This window comes from Hemibagrus wyckioides, linkage group LG18 (assembly GCF_019097595.1).
Source record: "Hemibagrus wyckioides isolate EC202008001 linkage group LG18, SWU_Hwy_1.0, whole genome shotgun sequence".
In the NCBI taxonomy this organism is placed as follows: Eukaryota; Metazoa; Chordata; class Actinopteri; order Siluriformes; family Bagridae; genus Hemibagrus; species Hemibagrus wyckioides.
The window spans coordinates 3,544,903-3,562,500 of record NC_080727.1 but is presented as its reverse complement, the minus strand read 5'-3'; the positions used below and the strand labels follow the sequence as shown (position 1 = coordinate 3,562,500).

At 43.0% G+C, this 17,598-nt stretch overlaps 1 protein-coding gene across 1 annotated transcript in view; it reads left to right on the top strand.

Moving 5' to 3' along the window:
• dym (dymeclin) overlaps positions 1–7,477 on the top strand; it is an 80,384-nt gene extending 72,907 nt beyond the window's left edge. The window contains exon 17 of the mRNA XM_058415203.1: positions 5,794–7,477. Coding sequence (XP_058271186.1) covers positions 5,794–5,943 — 150 coding nt within the window. The 3' untranslated portion in view covers positions 5,944–7,477. The remainder of the gene's footprint in view (positions 1–5,793) is intronic.
• The last annotated feature ends 10,121 nt before the right edge of the window (positions 7,478–17,598 follow it).

Genomic DNA, 17,598 nt, shown 5'->3' with positions numbered 1-17,598 from the left:
TCTCTCTGTCTCTGTCTGTCTGTCTGTGTCTCTTTCCACCCATCTCTCTCTCTCTCTCTCTCTCTCTCTCTCTCTGTCTCTCTCTCTCTCTCTGTCTCTCTCTGTCGCTCTCATTGGGAACAGAGAGAGCAGTGTGTAGTAGGTCAAGTGACAGAGGCAGTGGGATTTGTTTGGTGTGTGTGTGTGTGTGTGTTGTTCTGTAGTGATAAGACAGAGACAGTCTGGCTCCTTTAGGAGTGGAGGGAGAATATGCTGCAATCCTGCTTGCACCGAGACCTCAGTGTGACCTTAGGACACACACACACACACACACACACACACAAACACACACACTCCTTGTCTCCTACATATCCAAACTTGCTACTGTAAACTGACGTAAATATGAAGAATGACCGTATTCATGTTCTCAAAGGTCACATCGTCTCATATTGATGGGGCTTCTTGTGTGGCTTCTGCTTTGGTGGGGGGTGTGTGTGTGTTTTCTTTCTCTTTGGGACTGTGCTCTGATGCTCTAATGTACAGGAAAGAAAAATACGTACGCAGACAGGAGCTGAGAGCCAACACTAGCGTCATATACTGTCCTGATGTGGCGGGGTGTGTGTGTGTGTGTGTGTGTGTATGCATGCATGTGTGGGCGTGAGGAGGATGATGACCTTGGATACAAGCCAGTAATGAGCCAGTTCTGCCCGGACCCTGTCTGACACCGCTCTTCTCTAGAAACATCATGTTCCGGGATGTGTGTGTGTGTGTGTGTGTGTGTGTGTGTGTGTGTCTGCAGGGCACAGCATTACAGATTCAGTGAACTGATAAAAGTGAAGTGTGTGGAGGTTTTTCTCTGTTTATTTAAGGAGTGTGTATAACAGGTACAAAGCGTGAGTGAGTGTTTTCAAACTCCTCAAGTGATCATGTGACCATCGATCTTCAGGGACTGAAGGAAACAGCCAGAGATACTGTGTCCCGTTTCAGCCGGAGGTGTACTTAAGCTCCAGGAGGATCCATTGCACGTGGAAAAACATCAGAGGGCAGATTTTTATTCAGAAGCATGAACTGGTCCCAGCTGGAACTGGATTTCGGGCAAATTTACATTTAATTGGTGGATCATTTACCACAGAAAATCTTTGATATTGGTCTGGTGTCTGAATTTTTAGTACCATTGAGCATTAACACTATACAGATATGGGGTAGTTTAGTGGTTAAGGTTTTGGACTACTGATCAGAAGGTTGTGGGTTTGAATCCCAGGTCCTTAGACCTAGCACTGCTGGGTCCCTGAGCAAGGCCCTTAACCCTCAATTGCTCAGTTGTATAAAATGACTTCATGCCTTTTAATGGCTTATATAGGTGCCTTTTTGTCTTATATAGACGCCCTTATAGATGCCCTTATTGATGCCCTTATCTCCTATGGCTTATATAGACACCTTTATAGATGCCTTATCGTCTTATGCCTTATATAGACACCCTTATATATGCCCTTATCTCCTATGGCTTATATAGACACCTTTATAGATGCCTTATCGTCTTATGCCTTATATAGACACCCTTATAGATGCCCTTATCTCCTATGGCTTATATAGACACCTTTATAGATGCCCTTATCTCCTATGGCTTATATAGACACCCTTATAGATGCCCTTATCTCCTATGGCTTATATAGACACCCTTATAGATGCCTTATCGTCTTATGCCTTATATAGACACCCTTATAGACACCCTTATCTCCTATGGCTTATATAGACACCCTTATAGATGCCCTTATCTCCTATGGCTTATATAGACACCTTTATAGATGCCTTATCGTCTTATGCCTTATATAGACACCCTTATAGATGCCCTTATCTCCTATGGCTTATATAGACACCTTTATAGATGCCTTATCGTCTTATGCCTTATATAGACACCCTTATAGATGCCCTTATCTCCTATGGCTTATATAGACACCTTTATAGATGCCTTATCGTCTTATGCCTTATATAGACACCCTTATAGATGCCCTTATCTCCTATGGCTTATATAGACACCCTTATAGATGCCCTTATCTCCTATGGCTTATATAGACACCCTTATAGATGCCCTTATCTCCTATGGCTTATATAGACACCCTTATAGATGCCCTTATCTCCTATGGCTTATATAGACACCCTTATAGATGCTCTTATCTCCTATGGCTTATATAGATGCCCTCATAGATGCCCTTATCTCCTATGGCTTATATAGATGCCCTCATAGACGCCCTTATCTCCTATGGCTTATATAGATGCCCTCATAGACGCCCTTATCTCCTATGGCTTATATAGATGCCCTCATAGACGCCCTTATCTCCTATGGCTTATATAGATGCCCTCATAGACGCCCTTATCTCCTATGGCTTATATAGATGCCCTCATAGACGCCCTTATCTCCTATGGCTTATATAGATGCCCTCATAGACGCCCTTATCTCCTATGGCTTATATAGATGCCCTCATAGACGCCCTTATCTCCTATGGCTTATATAGATGCCCTCATAGACGCCCTTATCTCCTATGGCTTATATAGATGCCCTCATAGACGCCCTTATCTCCTATGGCTTATATAGATGCCCTTATAGACGCCCTTATCTCCTATGGCTTATATAGATGCCCTCATAGACGCCCTTATCTCCTATGGCTTATATAGATGCCCTCATAGACGCCCTTATCTCCTATGGCTTATATAGATGCCCTCATAGACGCCCTTATCTCCTATGGCTTATATAGATGCCCTCATAGACGCCCTTATCTCCTATGGCTTATATAGATGCCCTCATAGACGCCCTTATCTCCTATGGCTTATATAGATGCCCTTATAGACGCCCTTATCTCTTACGCCTTATAAAGACGCCTTTATAAGTCACTCTGGATAAGGGCACCTGGTAAATGCCGTAAATGTAGGTATAACACTGCTGCAAAGAAGACTTCATCATGTCTCTTTAAACATGCTCATCTGTGCTGTCCTCATTAGCCTCCTGACCCGGAGCGCACTCCCTCGCGTGCCTGCTTGACAGACGTGGCTCTCTGTGCAGTGTAAGAGGAGAGTGTGTATCCTCAGGGCCGGTGAATGGAGGCTACGCCGCAGTCTGAGGCGGTGCGGAAAGCTCAGGCTGATGGCATCTCGCACAGCGTGGACAGATGAAAGCGAGTCGAGGCAGGCTCGTCTGAAACGCCGGGCAATCTGATCGGCCAGCGGTGCATTATTGATGGAGCCGGGCCGCCTACCTGCTGGTGCTCTGGCTGGCACCCACCTGGCACGGGCTCGTGTTCGGCTCAGCCTGCTGCTGACGGAGATGCCGCTGACCTTCTGTCAGATTTGGCTAAATGAGGCTCTGGGTGGCGCCGGTGTAGTTTTCAGGGTTTTCTCGCCGGGTTTCTGTGCTCTATTAGTCCGGCAGGGAAGGTAAGATGTGCTGGAATCGAAACCTGTTCCTCAAAACTTTTTGCTTATATCCTGGCAGCCGCCAAGTAAATATCTCCTCAGAAGAAAACGTCCAGTCTTTGTGCCGCCTCCGAGGCTCTGAAACTGAAATGAAAACAAGGATATGACTCAGATGTGTACGCCGTGTTCAGCGTATTTCATTTCTAATTTTAAAAAATATATTAAAGCGTTCGAACCCTTAAACCAAAAGGCACTCTGGGATAAAAATAACAAACCTACGAGTTGTCTGAGGAGCTTGTACCATAATAATGCCTGATGTACAGCACATTTATTCAAAACGGTCTGTTGAATAAAGGTAAACAATAAATTTTTTTTGCCTTAAGTATTTTTTTAAAATATTTAGATACATAAATATTTGATTTGGTGAAACAAGTAACCCCCTATTTACAAAGCAAAAGTAATTCTAAGGAATTAATTTCCATTTGACTGCATGCCAAGGAAAACAAACATGAAATAAAAATCCGTTGTCTTGTTCAAACAGCGCCGACTCACGTGTCTGCTGATTATGATAAATGTTGTCGGGTTCAGAAACGTCCTCATTGTTGCCCTTGTATACTGGATTTCTCTCCTCTCCAGTGGCATGTAGATGTTTTTAGTGGGCGTTGCTTTGGATGAGTCCCGAAGCAAGAGGCTGTGGTTTCTTACTGTACCTTTTAGAGACAAGTGAAGTCATCCAGCAGCTGAACTTGAGCCAAGTGAGCAAAATTATCGGTGCTCTCAAGGTGGGAGGGATTGTAAACTCAATCCCTTGTCAATCACAGCGACTCAAGCCAATCGTAGACGTCTGAGAGCTGGTGTATGTAGAAGAAGGCAGACAGCTCTTACCTCAGATTAACGCTTTGACGCAGCTGGAGGAGTTTACAGGAAGTGCGTGTTGATCTTCACCTTCAGACCCGGGACATCTGGCTGATGGGAGGCGCTTATCATCAGATCTGCATTTGACTCGTCCCTGCTTATCTGCACTCGCAGAACCTGTGCATTATCGACTGCCGCGAGTCTGCATGCCTTCGTAAGAGGAAGTGGAGAGGACCAACAAAAGGCTGTTGAGATGCTTTATCTTTCCTCTGAAGGGAAGGGAACAAATTTACTTACTTAAACTGAACATTTAACAAGGTAAACTCTCATGATTTTATACATCTGGACTTTATGGATCAAGTGGTTAAGGCTCTGGTTGTTGATCTAAAGGTTGGGGTTCAAGCCCCAGCACTGCCAAGCTGCCCCTGTTGGGGAATTGATCAAGGCTAGTAACCCTCTCTGCTCATCATCTGCCGTATCATACCTGCCCCTGCACTCTGACCCCAACTTCCTCAGCTGGGTCAGTGAATAAAAGAATTCCACTGTACTGTAATGTATATGTAGTGATGATAAAAGCCTTCTTCTTTGATGTAATTAAATATTTTGTTAGTAATCGGATTGCTGGTGCAGTCAGATTCAGACTGATGAAAGTGGACACACGTGGCCATACCTACTGACCAACAGAAGAATCTTGCATATTAATTTTGCATGCTAATCACGTGTTCAGGAAGTTCACATGTACACACGTCACTTATACAGTTTTTGTTTTGTGTGTAATTGTTCTTCAAGAGAGAGAGAGGAAAAGTGTGAGGCTGTTAATAGCTGCTGTTAATGTAAGTGATAACAGGAACTCAGGTTTTTTTCTGCAATGTTCTATTAAAAGAAGAAAAACCTGTCAATAAATACAAATTGTAACAGCTGGAATGTCACAACTGTGCTGTATCTGGAATAAAATGGTTCAGATCGTGTCTCGTCTTTGATTATTTTCCCATAACGGCATTCCTTTGTGTTTGATTCCTTACTTTACCTTTCTATAGCAGCTGATGATGGATACATTTGATTCCGTGTTTGATTCGTTTGTTCGGACGCAAATGATTCATTTCGAATCACAAATTTTGATTCGTTGAGCAAATCGTCAGAGTGGTCCACCTGACTCCAGTACGCTTTGAGCGAGCGCAGTGAGGATCTTCAGCCTTCAGGCACCGATCACGTGACCCGCTCGGACAGAAGCGACGGTAAAGCCGCTGTACGATCTTGTAGCTCGACGTCTCGAATTTCTCCAGAATCCAGATTTCGGTTTAAACACGAAAACCTCTGGAGGTGTCGAGATAACTGTTACTTAACGCAGCCGAAGTTTATTTACCTCCCGAGTAGATGGTATTACAGAGCAGAGTCACCTTTACACCGTGAAATCAGATCACAGAGCGTTTTCAGTCTGCGGGGTGGGCAGGAACGTGTGAACTCTTCTGCGGCTAGCCACAGCTGTGCGGCGTGAACGTGCAGCTAAATTATAAATGATGGTGAATTTGTTTTGTTTTGTCTTCCCTGCAGAAGTTTCCAGAGCTGAAATTCAAGTACGTGGAGGAAGACCAGCCCGAGGATTTCTTCATCCCTTACGTCTGGTCGCTGGTCTTTAACTCCGCAGTGGGTCTGTACTGGAACTCTCAGGGCATTGAGCTCTTCAGCATGGACTCAGCCTGAGAGAGAGAGGGGCGAGTGTGTATGTGTGTACGTCGCGCTTGACCGTTTGAAGGAAGGCACGGAAAAGGCTTCGGAAAGTTGAAAGGTCTAACGTGAGATTCGGACACGCGCGTCTCCGGGATCGGACACGCACACGTGACTTCCCAGATCTCTTCCTGGTTTATCGGACTCCTGGGCTTCCGTTATCTCCGGCGTCTCTTCTTATCGGCGACGAGACGCCAAGGACACGTCAATCAAAACACTGCTTTGTTACTGGACAAAGAGTCACACGGGTGGGGCTGGGCAGGGCGGGGCAGGGGTCGCACTGAATTCTGGGAACGGTACACTTCTGCTGTGAAGCGTGTGTTTATCACTGCTTCTGAAAGCTTATTTTTTTTGGCCCTGAGTATAATGTGACGTTTGGTGTTTGTTTTTTCAGTGGGTCATGCAGTAAAGGTGAGGAATAAATAACCATGGGATTGGTCCTTATTTCTAAATAGAGAATAAACGAATAAGAAATCAATTCTTTGGTCATTTCCCGATTTCAGGCAGCGGTTTAGCTTTACTCAAACGTTTTAATATTGAACCTTTCTGCTTGTTTGCTTGTTTTGTTTAAACAAATTATTTATTTATTGTTTGAACTATTTTCCTTATTTCATTTATTCAGCATCCCGTAATAATATAACGCTTTTTTTTGTTTGTTTGTTTTTTTTAAACAGCAGAATTCGTCCTTCTGTAAAACGAATACAGATAAAAACATATTTTAGATACGTATAAACTCTGTTAAACAAAATCTATGTATAATTTTCCTGTATTCATATACCGAATAGATCGATCCATTAATAAATGCATGGACTTGAAGCAGCATGGTTTGGGACACATCTCTATGGCATATATCTCCATTTTGATCGGTTTCTCTCACTCTTTTTATTTTTTTCCTCGCATCTTTGTCTGTTTTTCTCACACTTTCCCTGTACGACATGTGCGTTAGAATCTCCATGATGGTTTCTATTACCAGTGTGACTCCGTACATATCGTTACACCGAGGAAAAAGATTTCTTCTTTGTTTTCCAAAATCTGGCAACGTGCGTCTCAGCTCATGTAGTGCCATTGATGGTGTTTCACGTAAGAATTTAGTTTATATTGTAATTAAAACACACAAAACTCACACACACTAGAAGTAATAGGACTGTTACGGAATCACACTATACACACTTTCAAGATTTAGATCGAGTTAATTAATTAAAGTTTAATTCGTTAATTCTTTGCGAAATCTTCCTCTGCTCTGTTAATTCTAGGAATTTTATTCTAAAACTGTTTTTTTTCTAAGAGGTTTATTTGTTTAAGTGATTTTGTTAGAGGAAATGTAACTCATGGATGAACAGAATGTTACACACTCAGGTAACACAACGGAGGAAATAATAATAATAATATTAATATTAATAATAATATACAGTGTTTCCGGCTGAGATCGTGACACAGTCTCAGTCCTTTCTTTCTATTCTCTATAAATTACAATCAATAAAATCCTGAATGTTCCCTTGTGTTTTATTCAACTATTTGTGTGTAAGATCATGATTACAAACAAATATTAAAGTTTTTTTTTTTCATTTTTATTCATGTTTGTGTTTTTTTATTGATTTATTATTATGGAGATATTCAAACAAACTTTTAGAATTAGTTATAAACATCTTGTAAAAATGTCTCCTTTTTTTTGCTTTATTTTTCCCGTGGATTATTCCTTTACCTCATTATTTTTTCCCCTCAACAAATATTTTCCACCAAAAACAAGGACGATTTGTGAGTTGTTGCCATGGTGATGGGATTATTCACACTCCTGATGTCTCCATTTCTTGATTCCAGGCCAGCATTTTGGAGTTGGGAATGAATCAGTTTTGCCATTCATGAACCAACTGTCAAAAAAGTTTTAGGGTAAAATTCTGTCAAGGAGTAAGGTTCTGTCTGTCAGGGAGTATGGGATCTGTCAGGGGGTAAGGTTCTGTCTGTCAGGGAGTATGGGATCTGTCAGGGGGTAAGGTTCTGTCTGTTAGGGAGTATGGGATCTGTCAGGGGGTAAGGTTCTGTCTGTCAGGGAGTATGGGATCTGTCAGGGGGTAAGGTTCTGTCTGTCAGGGAGTATGGGATCTGTCAGGGGGTAAGGTTCTGTCTGTCAGGGAGTATGGGATCTGTCAGGGGGTAAGGTTCTGTCTGTCAGGGAGTATGGGATCTGTCAGGGGGTAAGGTTCTGTCTGTCAGGGAGTATGGGATCTGTCAGGGAGGTAAGGTTTTGTCTGCTAGGGAGAAAGGTTCTTGTCATGGGGTAAGGATCTGTCTGTTAGGGAGTATAGGTCTGTCAGGGAGGTAAAGTTCTGTCAAAGGGGTAAGGTTCTTGTCAGGGAGAAAGGTTCTGATTGTTAGGGAGAAAAGTTCTTGTCAGGGGGTAAGGTTCTGTTTGTCAGGGAGTACGAGTCTGCCAGGGGTATGGTTTTGTCAAGGGGTAAATTTCTGCCTGTCAGGGAGTATGTTTCTGTCAGTAAGGGGGTAAGGTCCTGTCTGTCAGGGAGTATGGGTCTGCCAGGGGGGTAAGGTTTTGTCAGGGGGTTAGGTTCTGTCTGTCAGGAGGTACAAGTCTGCCAAGGAGTACGTTTCTGGCAGTAAGGGGGTATGGTTCTATCTGTCAGGAGGTACGAGTTTGTCAGGGAGTAAGGTTTGCTCTGCCACTGGGTGAGGTTCTGTCCGGGTATGTGGCTCCCTGTCCTGTCAGAGATTATTAAAGCTTTAAACATTTTTACATTTACATTTTCATGACAAGATCCTGAAACCATCAACAGCTCATCTGTACGACTTCACCGTTAAGAGGGCGTATTAAGAGTGTGCATAGTTTGAGAAACCGGCTTCTCCTTTATGAGCCGTATTTACCAGCTGAACCTGTCGGATAAGAATCGTTCCAGATGAACCAGTGGTGGAACACGGCAGCAGAATCTTCCCCATTACTGAGCGGAAGGTTTAAACAAGGTTCCGTGCACCTTTAGAACCAAAGTGGGGTTCTGCAAAGGGTTCCTTGGATAGTTCCATTGTTCTTCACTTTCTGAGTAGAAGCACTGTAGAATCTTCTCTTGTACCAACATATCTTAAAATAATTAGATAATACATCCATCAAGAAGTTAAACAGAGAATTAATCTCTCATAACAATTCCATCAAAACAACAACATATCTTATTACAGGTCTAGCTAACAGTTATTACATCTCCGTTAAGTCAGAAAGTTATATTAAGAAAAAAATCCTATAACTTTTTTTCATTTTCCAGAGTTGTAGTTCAAGGCTTCTGGGATCACAAATTTTCTATAATACAGGTGAGTGCAGAAGTTTGTACACCCTTTGTTTGTATAAGAGTGGGGGGGGGTGATGAACATGATAAAATAGAGAGCATTTATTTCACATTCTGACAGTTTGAACTTTTGAACTTGTTACTATGAATGAGAGAGAGTTCCTCAGGAGGTACACATGAACGTTTAATGGCGTTGAACCTTCCTCTTCGAGTCTGTGACTCAGACTGTAAATGAACCCATTTGCATTAATGTGTTTATACTTTATTATTACATATGCCAGCACTAGGTTAAATTGTGTATTTATTTATTTATTTATTTATTTTGCATAAATGTGTTTGTGAGCCTCTTGCTTGGACACGGATGCCCTCGGGATCACGAGTGTGTGCGATCCTTTCATTTCCATTTCCATTTATTCATCAGATGCTTTTATCCAAATGACTTTAACACCCAATCCAGTCCTTATGCATCTGTTCCAGCAGCAGAGGGTTAAGGGTTCCGCTCTGAAAGTCCCCACAGAGGCTCTCTGACAATCCAGAGGTTTGAACTGCGCAACTTTTCTGTTCGAGAGCTTCGATCTGTGTGAACACAAGATCTGACGTTAATGTGTCCTTTATTCTTATCCCTTAATGTGTCCGTCTTCTCTAATAGGCTTTTGTGTGGGATTTTTTTGCACAGGAAGCCAGAGTTTACTATAATTGCAAGAGAGAGAGGACTCCAGAGATGGCCGTTAAACTGGCATCTGGAATTCTGGTAGGCTTTAATGGTCTCATAAGTGGATACAGTAGATCTGTTGGAGCTTCTTCTAATTGAAACTAAACAAGGTTCTGGATAATAGTGTTGGATTTTTCAGCTCTTTATCCCAGAGGCCGTGTTTGTGTCCGTATTCAGCATTGCATCCTGATGTCAGCTTTCTCATGTCACACTCCATAGCTGGTTCAATAAGGGCCATATCTTCTTCTTCTTCTTCTTCTTCTTCTTTTCCCTTCAGGGGTCACCACAGCAAATTGTCTCTCTCCACCTATCCCTATCTTCTGCATCCTCAACACTTGCACCCACTGGCTTCATATTCTCATTTATTCCATCCATATTCCTCCTCTTTGGCCTTCCTCTTTGCGTCCTGCCTGTCCAACATTCTCCTACCAATATGCTCACTCTCCCTCCTCTGGACATGTCCAAACCATCTTAATCTGGCCTCCCTCACTTCGTCCCCCAAACGTCCAACATGAGCCGTCCCTCTGATGTACTCGTTCCTAATCCTGTCCAACCGTTTCACTCCCGAAAAGAGAGTAAGGGCCATATATTCACCGAAAAAAATAATTTAAAGCTTAAAAATAATCAGATGTGTCTAGAAATAGGTTTAATACTCATACTTTTAGTTTCTTACCATCTCTTAGAAAATGCCAGATCATTTAAAGCATTTTCAGGAAACTCTAACGTGCTAAGATGTTACTCTCATGCTTTCATTCACATTCATTCACATACAAGCAAAGCAATAAATCAGTCAGAGGACAAGCCAAGTCAAGCTAGCATGCAAGATTTTTAATTGAGTGCCAGAGGAGCAGAGCGTGAGGACGATTTCTGTGCATGTAAACACAGCTCTGGTACCAACATCTGGTCCCATGTGATACTTGAAGTGTGCAGAATGTTGTCATGCTAATGAACATGGCGTCAGAAATGATGGAGAGCTGGACGTATTTCATGGAGGAACTTCAGCATCTTCGATATGATACTATTATCCTGATGAAGCTCTTGAATAGAAGGTGTGTCACCTGTTTCCATTTGGAGTCTTCTCTGTTTAATGTAAAGTGTTTAAATGTGTGTGTGTGTGTCGCATCAACTCGCTTGTTGTTAGCAGGAGAGTCGCTTTACCGTCTTTCTGCACGAATCAACCGAGGGATTCTGGGAATTGTATTTCCATACACACGTTCTGCATAACACACACACCTTCCCCCCACGCCACATCACACACAACTTTCTCGAACGTGTGTATAACCTTAAACAATCCCACAAGCCTTCGGGTTTTGGCGATGATGAATGAGGACGCAGGAGGGAGGAGGGAGGAGGGGCGGGTGATACACGGTTCCACTTTTCCACCGAAAGTGTCTTTACTGTTGGTAGTGATGTATATGTGCACACTGGCTTGGAAGTGGGATAACTATGATCTATGAGCTGACACGTTTTTCTCCTCCCAGGCTGTATTCCTGTCTTCCTGCCCACTCAGACTGGTTAATGAAAAATATAACAAACCCGTATGATTTAATGAAACGTTCCTCATCTCCATAAATCCGTCCTTTTTTTTGTGTCTTTTTGAACCTTTTTGTATTTCGACCCTAAATATTAAGATGGACAATGGAATTATTCTGAAGGCTCTTGCAAAGAAATAAAGTGATTTTGTTAAATATAAATATGTACACTCGGGGCTCTGGTTTAACCTCTGTGAATATTGGATGCGTGTGAATGGCTAACGATGGCCTTGTTCGGTCTCAGGCTCGGCTGTGCGTGACAGCGGACAGCGGGGTCGAGCGTCTGGGGGAAACCCGACACTCCGAGCTGAAACCGAGCTCCGTCTCGGGCAGCGTCAAGCTTTTTTACGGCTGCTTTCATCAGTGCCTGGTAGTAAAATGTCACGTTTCAATTGCAGGAACCTTTCCAGGAACTTTCTCTGGAAGTCGAGGTGCATTTCCTCCAGGTTGACTTCCTGGGTCGTTGCACCGGGATCTCTCAGATTAGATTTTTTTCTTTCAGGTGGAGCAGTCTGGTGGTGAAAAGCATTGCAGCAGTGTGTTACATGCATCTAGTACCGTAACGCTCAAAGCCTAGAACCTGAAACTGTGTGAACGGATCCAGTTTAAAAAGCTGCATCCGTCTTCACTCTTCAGTGTTTTGCTGTATTTTTTTCTTCTCTTTTTTTCATTTCTGTTTCATTCCTGAAGGAAAGATTAAAGAGGAACTGTGTGGTTCTTGTTCGGGAGAGTTTCAGAACTATAGTTCCTCAAAAGGCATCAAAAAGCCACGCCTCCTTCACTGGATCTGATGGGCATTTAGGCCACGCCTCCTTCACTGGATCTTCTGGGCTTTTAGGCCACACCTCCTTCAATGGAAGAGACTGGCATTTAGGCCATGCCTTCTTTTTTTGGAACAGGCTGGCATTTAGGCCACACCTCCTTCACTGGATCTTCTGGGCTTTTAGGCCACACCTCCTTCAATGGAAGAGACTGGCATTTAGACCATGCCTCCTTCATTGGAACAGACTGGCATTTAGGCCACACCTCCTTTACTGGATCTGATGGGCATTTAGGCCACACCTTCTTTTTTTTGCAACAGACTGGAATTTAGGCCATGCCTCCTTCACCAGTTCTGATGGGCATGTAGGCCATGTCTTCCTCACTGGAAGTGATGGGCATTTAGGCCACGCCTCCTTTTCCTTCACTGGAACAGACTGGCATTTAGGCTACGCCTCCTTTACTGGAACAGACTGGCATTTAAGCCACACCTCCATCACTGAAATAGACTGGGATTTAGGCCACGCCTCCATCTCCTTCGCTGGAACAGACTGGCATTTAGGCCATGCCTCCGTCACCAATTCTAATGGGCATTTAGGCCACGTCTTCTTCACTGGAAGTGATGGGCATTTAGACCACACCTCCTTCTCTTTTACTGGAACAGACTGGCATTTAGGCCATGCCTCCGTCACCAATTCTGATGGGCATTTAGGCCACGTCTTCTTCACTGGAAGTGATGGGCATTTAGACCACACCTCCTTCTCTTTTACTGGAACAGACTGGCATTTAGGCCAACCTTCTTCACTGGAACAGGCTGCATTTTAGGCCATGCCTACTTTTTTGGAATAGACTGGTAGTTAGGCCACACCTCCTTTTTTGGAACAGACGGGTATTTAGGCAACAACTCCTTCTTTGGAACTGTTTGGCATTTAGGCCACGCCTCCTGTGCTGAAACTGACTACCATTTAGGCCACGCCTTCTTTCACTGGCCCTGACGCACACTAGGCCATCCCTAGACAAACACAAAAGCCATACCTCCTTCCTTGGATCTGATGCACACTTAGGCCACACCTCCTTCCGTGGGACTGACAGACACATGGCCACGCCCCCTTCTCAGGACCGTCAGGAAGCTTCCAAAGGAAATGAAAATGTGTCTAAAAACTGGCGCAGAGACGACGATCAATTAAAAGCAATGAATCTTTACGCTCCTGAACTTCACAGATTATAAATCCACCAGCGGAACAGGTTTTTTTTCTCCTTTTCCTGCTCTTACTCTAATTAGCTGCTGTTTGTTTCTGCAGAGCAACACGTTCTATTTTAACCGCAGGGCGACAGACTGAACTCGCACTTTGAGACGTGCTGCATGGCTTTGTGCACACTGACTTTACAGCGCACTTCGGTGTCATATAAGTCTCGTAAAGTCGAGGTCTAGAGTTCAGCGGCCCGTCGTAAAGGCCCGCAAGCCTCCGCCGCTCCTCCTGCTCCTCCTCCGCCCTGAGACGGACAGACTGGAGCTGCACCACAGCATATGGTGTCCTCTCAGACTCAGACAGTAGAGGCACAGAGGGGTGGAGGGCCAGGGACTTTCTGGTTTTTTCTTTCTCAGTGAACAGCACTGCACCAGATCACACACAAACACACACACACACACACACACACACACACACACACACACACACTAGATTGGTATGATATGATGTGACCGCCAGAGCATGATCTCTTCACACTCTAGTCTTTATAAAGTTTCAACAGGAAATCGATCACGATGAACTAAGAAACAACAAATCAGGGAGGTGTCCGGAGACGTGAACATGGCATGTGGGCGGAGCTTAAAGCTTTAGAATAATGCAGCGGTCACAAAGGGAGCAAAGACGCTGAAATAAACCTATTTCTGTTTACAGCTACAGTGTATGAGAGATCTAATACATATATCAATTAATTAATAAAAAAAAAATTAAAACTGAAGAACGATTGAAGTGAGCAAACGCTTAACTTTTTTAAGGTTACAGTTTTTTAAGCTTTTTAAGGTTTTAAATTCCTAGTTATTTTTTTTTATTTATTTATTTATTTATATTTTAATTGGTAATCACTGCATTTTTGGGGTTTTTAGGTGTTTTTTTTATTACTTCTTATTTTTTTAATTACATTTTTTTTTTTTTATTTGAATTCACATTTTCTATTAGAAAATATTCATTATTAAAGCTTTAAATTTAGGCCATAAAGCTATAAAGGTTTTCCACATAGATTTAGGATTTAGGGAATCTTTAGAAAAAATAAAATTTAGTTCATTTAGTTAAATTCTTTAAAAAATAAAAACAATAAACAGTCTAATTGTTCAAATTCCTTCACTTTCTACAGCTACTTTTTTGTCCCACATCTTTCTGAAACCCACTTCCAAAACACACACACACCCTGCGCTCAGGTCGTCCCCGAAGCCCTGCAGCCTGAGGGTCTTTTTCTTTTAGAGCAGCTGCAATTTGTCCATTTTTTCCGTCCTCTCCTCCGTCAGTGTGTTGCAGCGGGACTGCAGTGTGTACATGCACTCTGCAGCGCTGACGCATGTCCTCGGGCTCAAACCGCTCCGCTCTGCTTTTGGGTGTATGTATACAGGGGAGTAATTATGCGAGGTAATTATATGTTGGCTTCTGAGAACATAAAAGTCTTGTGGTAATTTTTGAAAAGAGCGCTCGGGTCTTTCACATGCCTCCTATTCACCACACAGGAGCGTATTGTCAGAGCGAGCGTGTAGGAACTAAACCAAGAGGCCTGTAGTGAGGAACACGGACACAATGCGTCCTGCCTCGGGTGATGTTTCCTTCAGCACACACACACACACACACACACACACACAGGAATAAGGCTGCTTCTGACATCATGTGCGTCAGCCGTCATGTTTTGCATCTCGAAACTCGATGCTGTCGAACATGCTGCTGTTTTCTGTACCAAGTCACATGATCTTTCTGTTTGCTAAACTTTACGTGTGTGTGTGTGTGTGTGAGATGCATCGATATCCAGGTCTACATAGTTCACGCCTGCTTAATCTGTGTGTTCTGCTCATTGGTTGCAATATCAAGCCTGTTTGACCTTATTCAGCATTTATAACAGTGTTATATGACAGTAATAAACTATCATGGGGACATGCATATATGGTCATATCTCTCTCTTTCTCACACACACACACACACACATTTCCTCTCTCTCTCTTCCATGTTTCTCTCTCTGTCTCTCTCTCTCTCTCTCTCTCTCTCTCTGTCTTTCCATTTCCTTTGTCTCTCTCTCTCTCTCTCTTCCATCTCTCTCTCTCTCTCTCTCTCTCTCTCTGTCTTTCCATTTCCTTTGTCTCTCTCTCTCACTTCCATCTCTCTCTCTCTCTCTTCCATCTCTCTCTCTCTCTCTCTCTCTCTCTCTCCCTCACTGTGTGTGTGTGTGTGTGAGATGTTATGATATCCAGGTTTATGTAGTTCACGCCTGCTTAATCTGTGTTCTGCTCATTGGTTGTAATATCAAGCCTGTTTGACCTTATTCAGCATTTATAACAGTGCTATATGACAGTAATAAGCTATAAATAGTTGTAGGAAAATAATTACTGACACCATGTGTAACAGGAATCGAACCGTCAGCCCTGGAGGTGTGAGGCAAACATACTAACCAAAAAAACCCCCCACTTATTCCAGATGATGATCTTGTGTCATGTTTTAATCATCTGGTCAGTCGGATTTCTCGTCATCTCGGTCCAGCAGAATGGCTGCCCATTCGTTCCTGACTCTCAGTCCAAGAGGAATAAATTATTCAAATAAATTCAAATACGTCTTCTTTTCTTTTTTTTCCCTCCTCTCTTGTTCCTTCCCAACCTCTCAAACTTAGGCTTTCTTATTTCCTGATGCAAATCTTTGTTCAGCTCAGACTTGGTGCCTTGTTCCTTCAGGTCTCTCTGAAACCTTCTCCTCCTTCTTCATCCCTCGTTTATCTTCTCATGGTCTTGTCTTGTGAAACCCGCTGTGATCTGTTTTCCTGAGAAACGACTGGGTTGCGTTGTATTTCCAGCATCTAAGAAGAACATTACCTCATTTTTCATGAGACGTTATTTCACAAGTATGATTGCGTTATTTTTTTATTTTTATGACACACTGCATTCTTTTTTTCTTGAACAGTTTTACGCCTCAGTTACGTCTCTCCCTCTTCTGGAATTTGGAAAAGTTTGTATCACGTCTGCTGATGGTCATATCTCTCTCCTTCACACACACAAACACACACTATCTGACATGCAGCAGGATGACATGATGAACCACCATTCTCTCTCTCTCTCTCTCTCTCTCTCTCTTTGTCTCTTCCATGTCTCTGTCTCTCACTCTCTCTTTTTCTCTTCCATGTCTCTCTCTCTCCCTCCCTCTCTGTCTCTTCCATGTCTCTCTCTCTCCCTCCCTCTCTGTCTCCCCCATGTCTCTCTCTCTCTTTGTCTCTTCCATGTCTGTCTCTCTCTCTCTGTCTCTTCCATGTCTCTCTCTCTCTCTTCCATGTCTCTGTCTCTCTCTCCCTCTCTGTCTCTTCCATGTCTCTCTCTCTCTCTCCCTCTCTGTCTCTTCCATGTCTCTCTCTCTCTCTCTCTCTCTCCCCCATGTCTCTGTCTCTCTTTTTCTCTTCCATGTCTCTCTCTCTCCCTCCCTCTCTGTGTCTTCCATGTCTCTGTCTCTCTCTCCCTCTCTGTCTCTTCCATGTCTCTCTCTCTCTCTCTCTCTCTTCCATGTCTGTCTCTCTCTTTCTCTTCCATGTCTCTGTCTCTCTCTCTCTCTCTCTCTTCCATGTCTATGTCTCTCTCTCTCTGTCTGACATGCAGCATTATGACATGATGAACCTCCATTCTCTCTTTCTCTCTCTCTCTGTCTCTCTTTCTGACATGCAGCATGATGACATGATGAACCTCCATTCTCTCTCTCTCTGCCCCCCCATCTGTCTGTCACACACACACACACACACACACGTGTAGAGGATGGTGTCTGTCACCTCTGTTAGCCTCATCACAGTGTGAATATATAACCGCTCTGACTTCCTCTTTATTATTCAGTTGATTATAAAGCTACAGATGGATGAGTGACGTCTTAAATGTAAACATCAGAGTTTATTCTCCTGAACACCTCCATCATCCTCCATCTCAGGACCTGTTCCAAAAACAGAACACCATGAACTTTTATACTTTTTCATTTAAAATGGCTTTAAATCTATCCTTTTGGAATTTCTATTGCTTTCTATAAATATTATATTACCTTTATCATTGCTGGTTTTGTTTTTTTTCTTTTCTCAAAAACTTGTATTTAATATTTTTCTATTTATTTTTTTATTTTTTTAT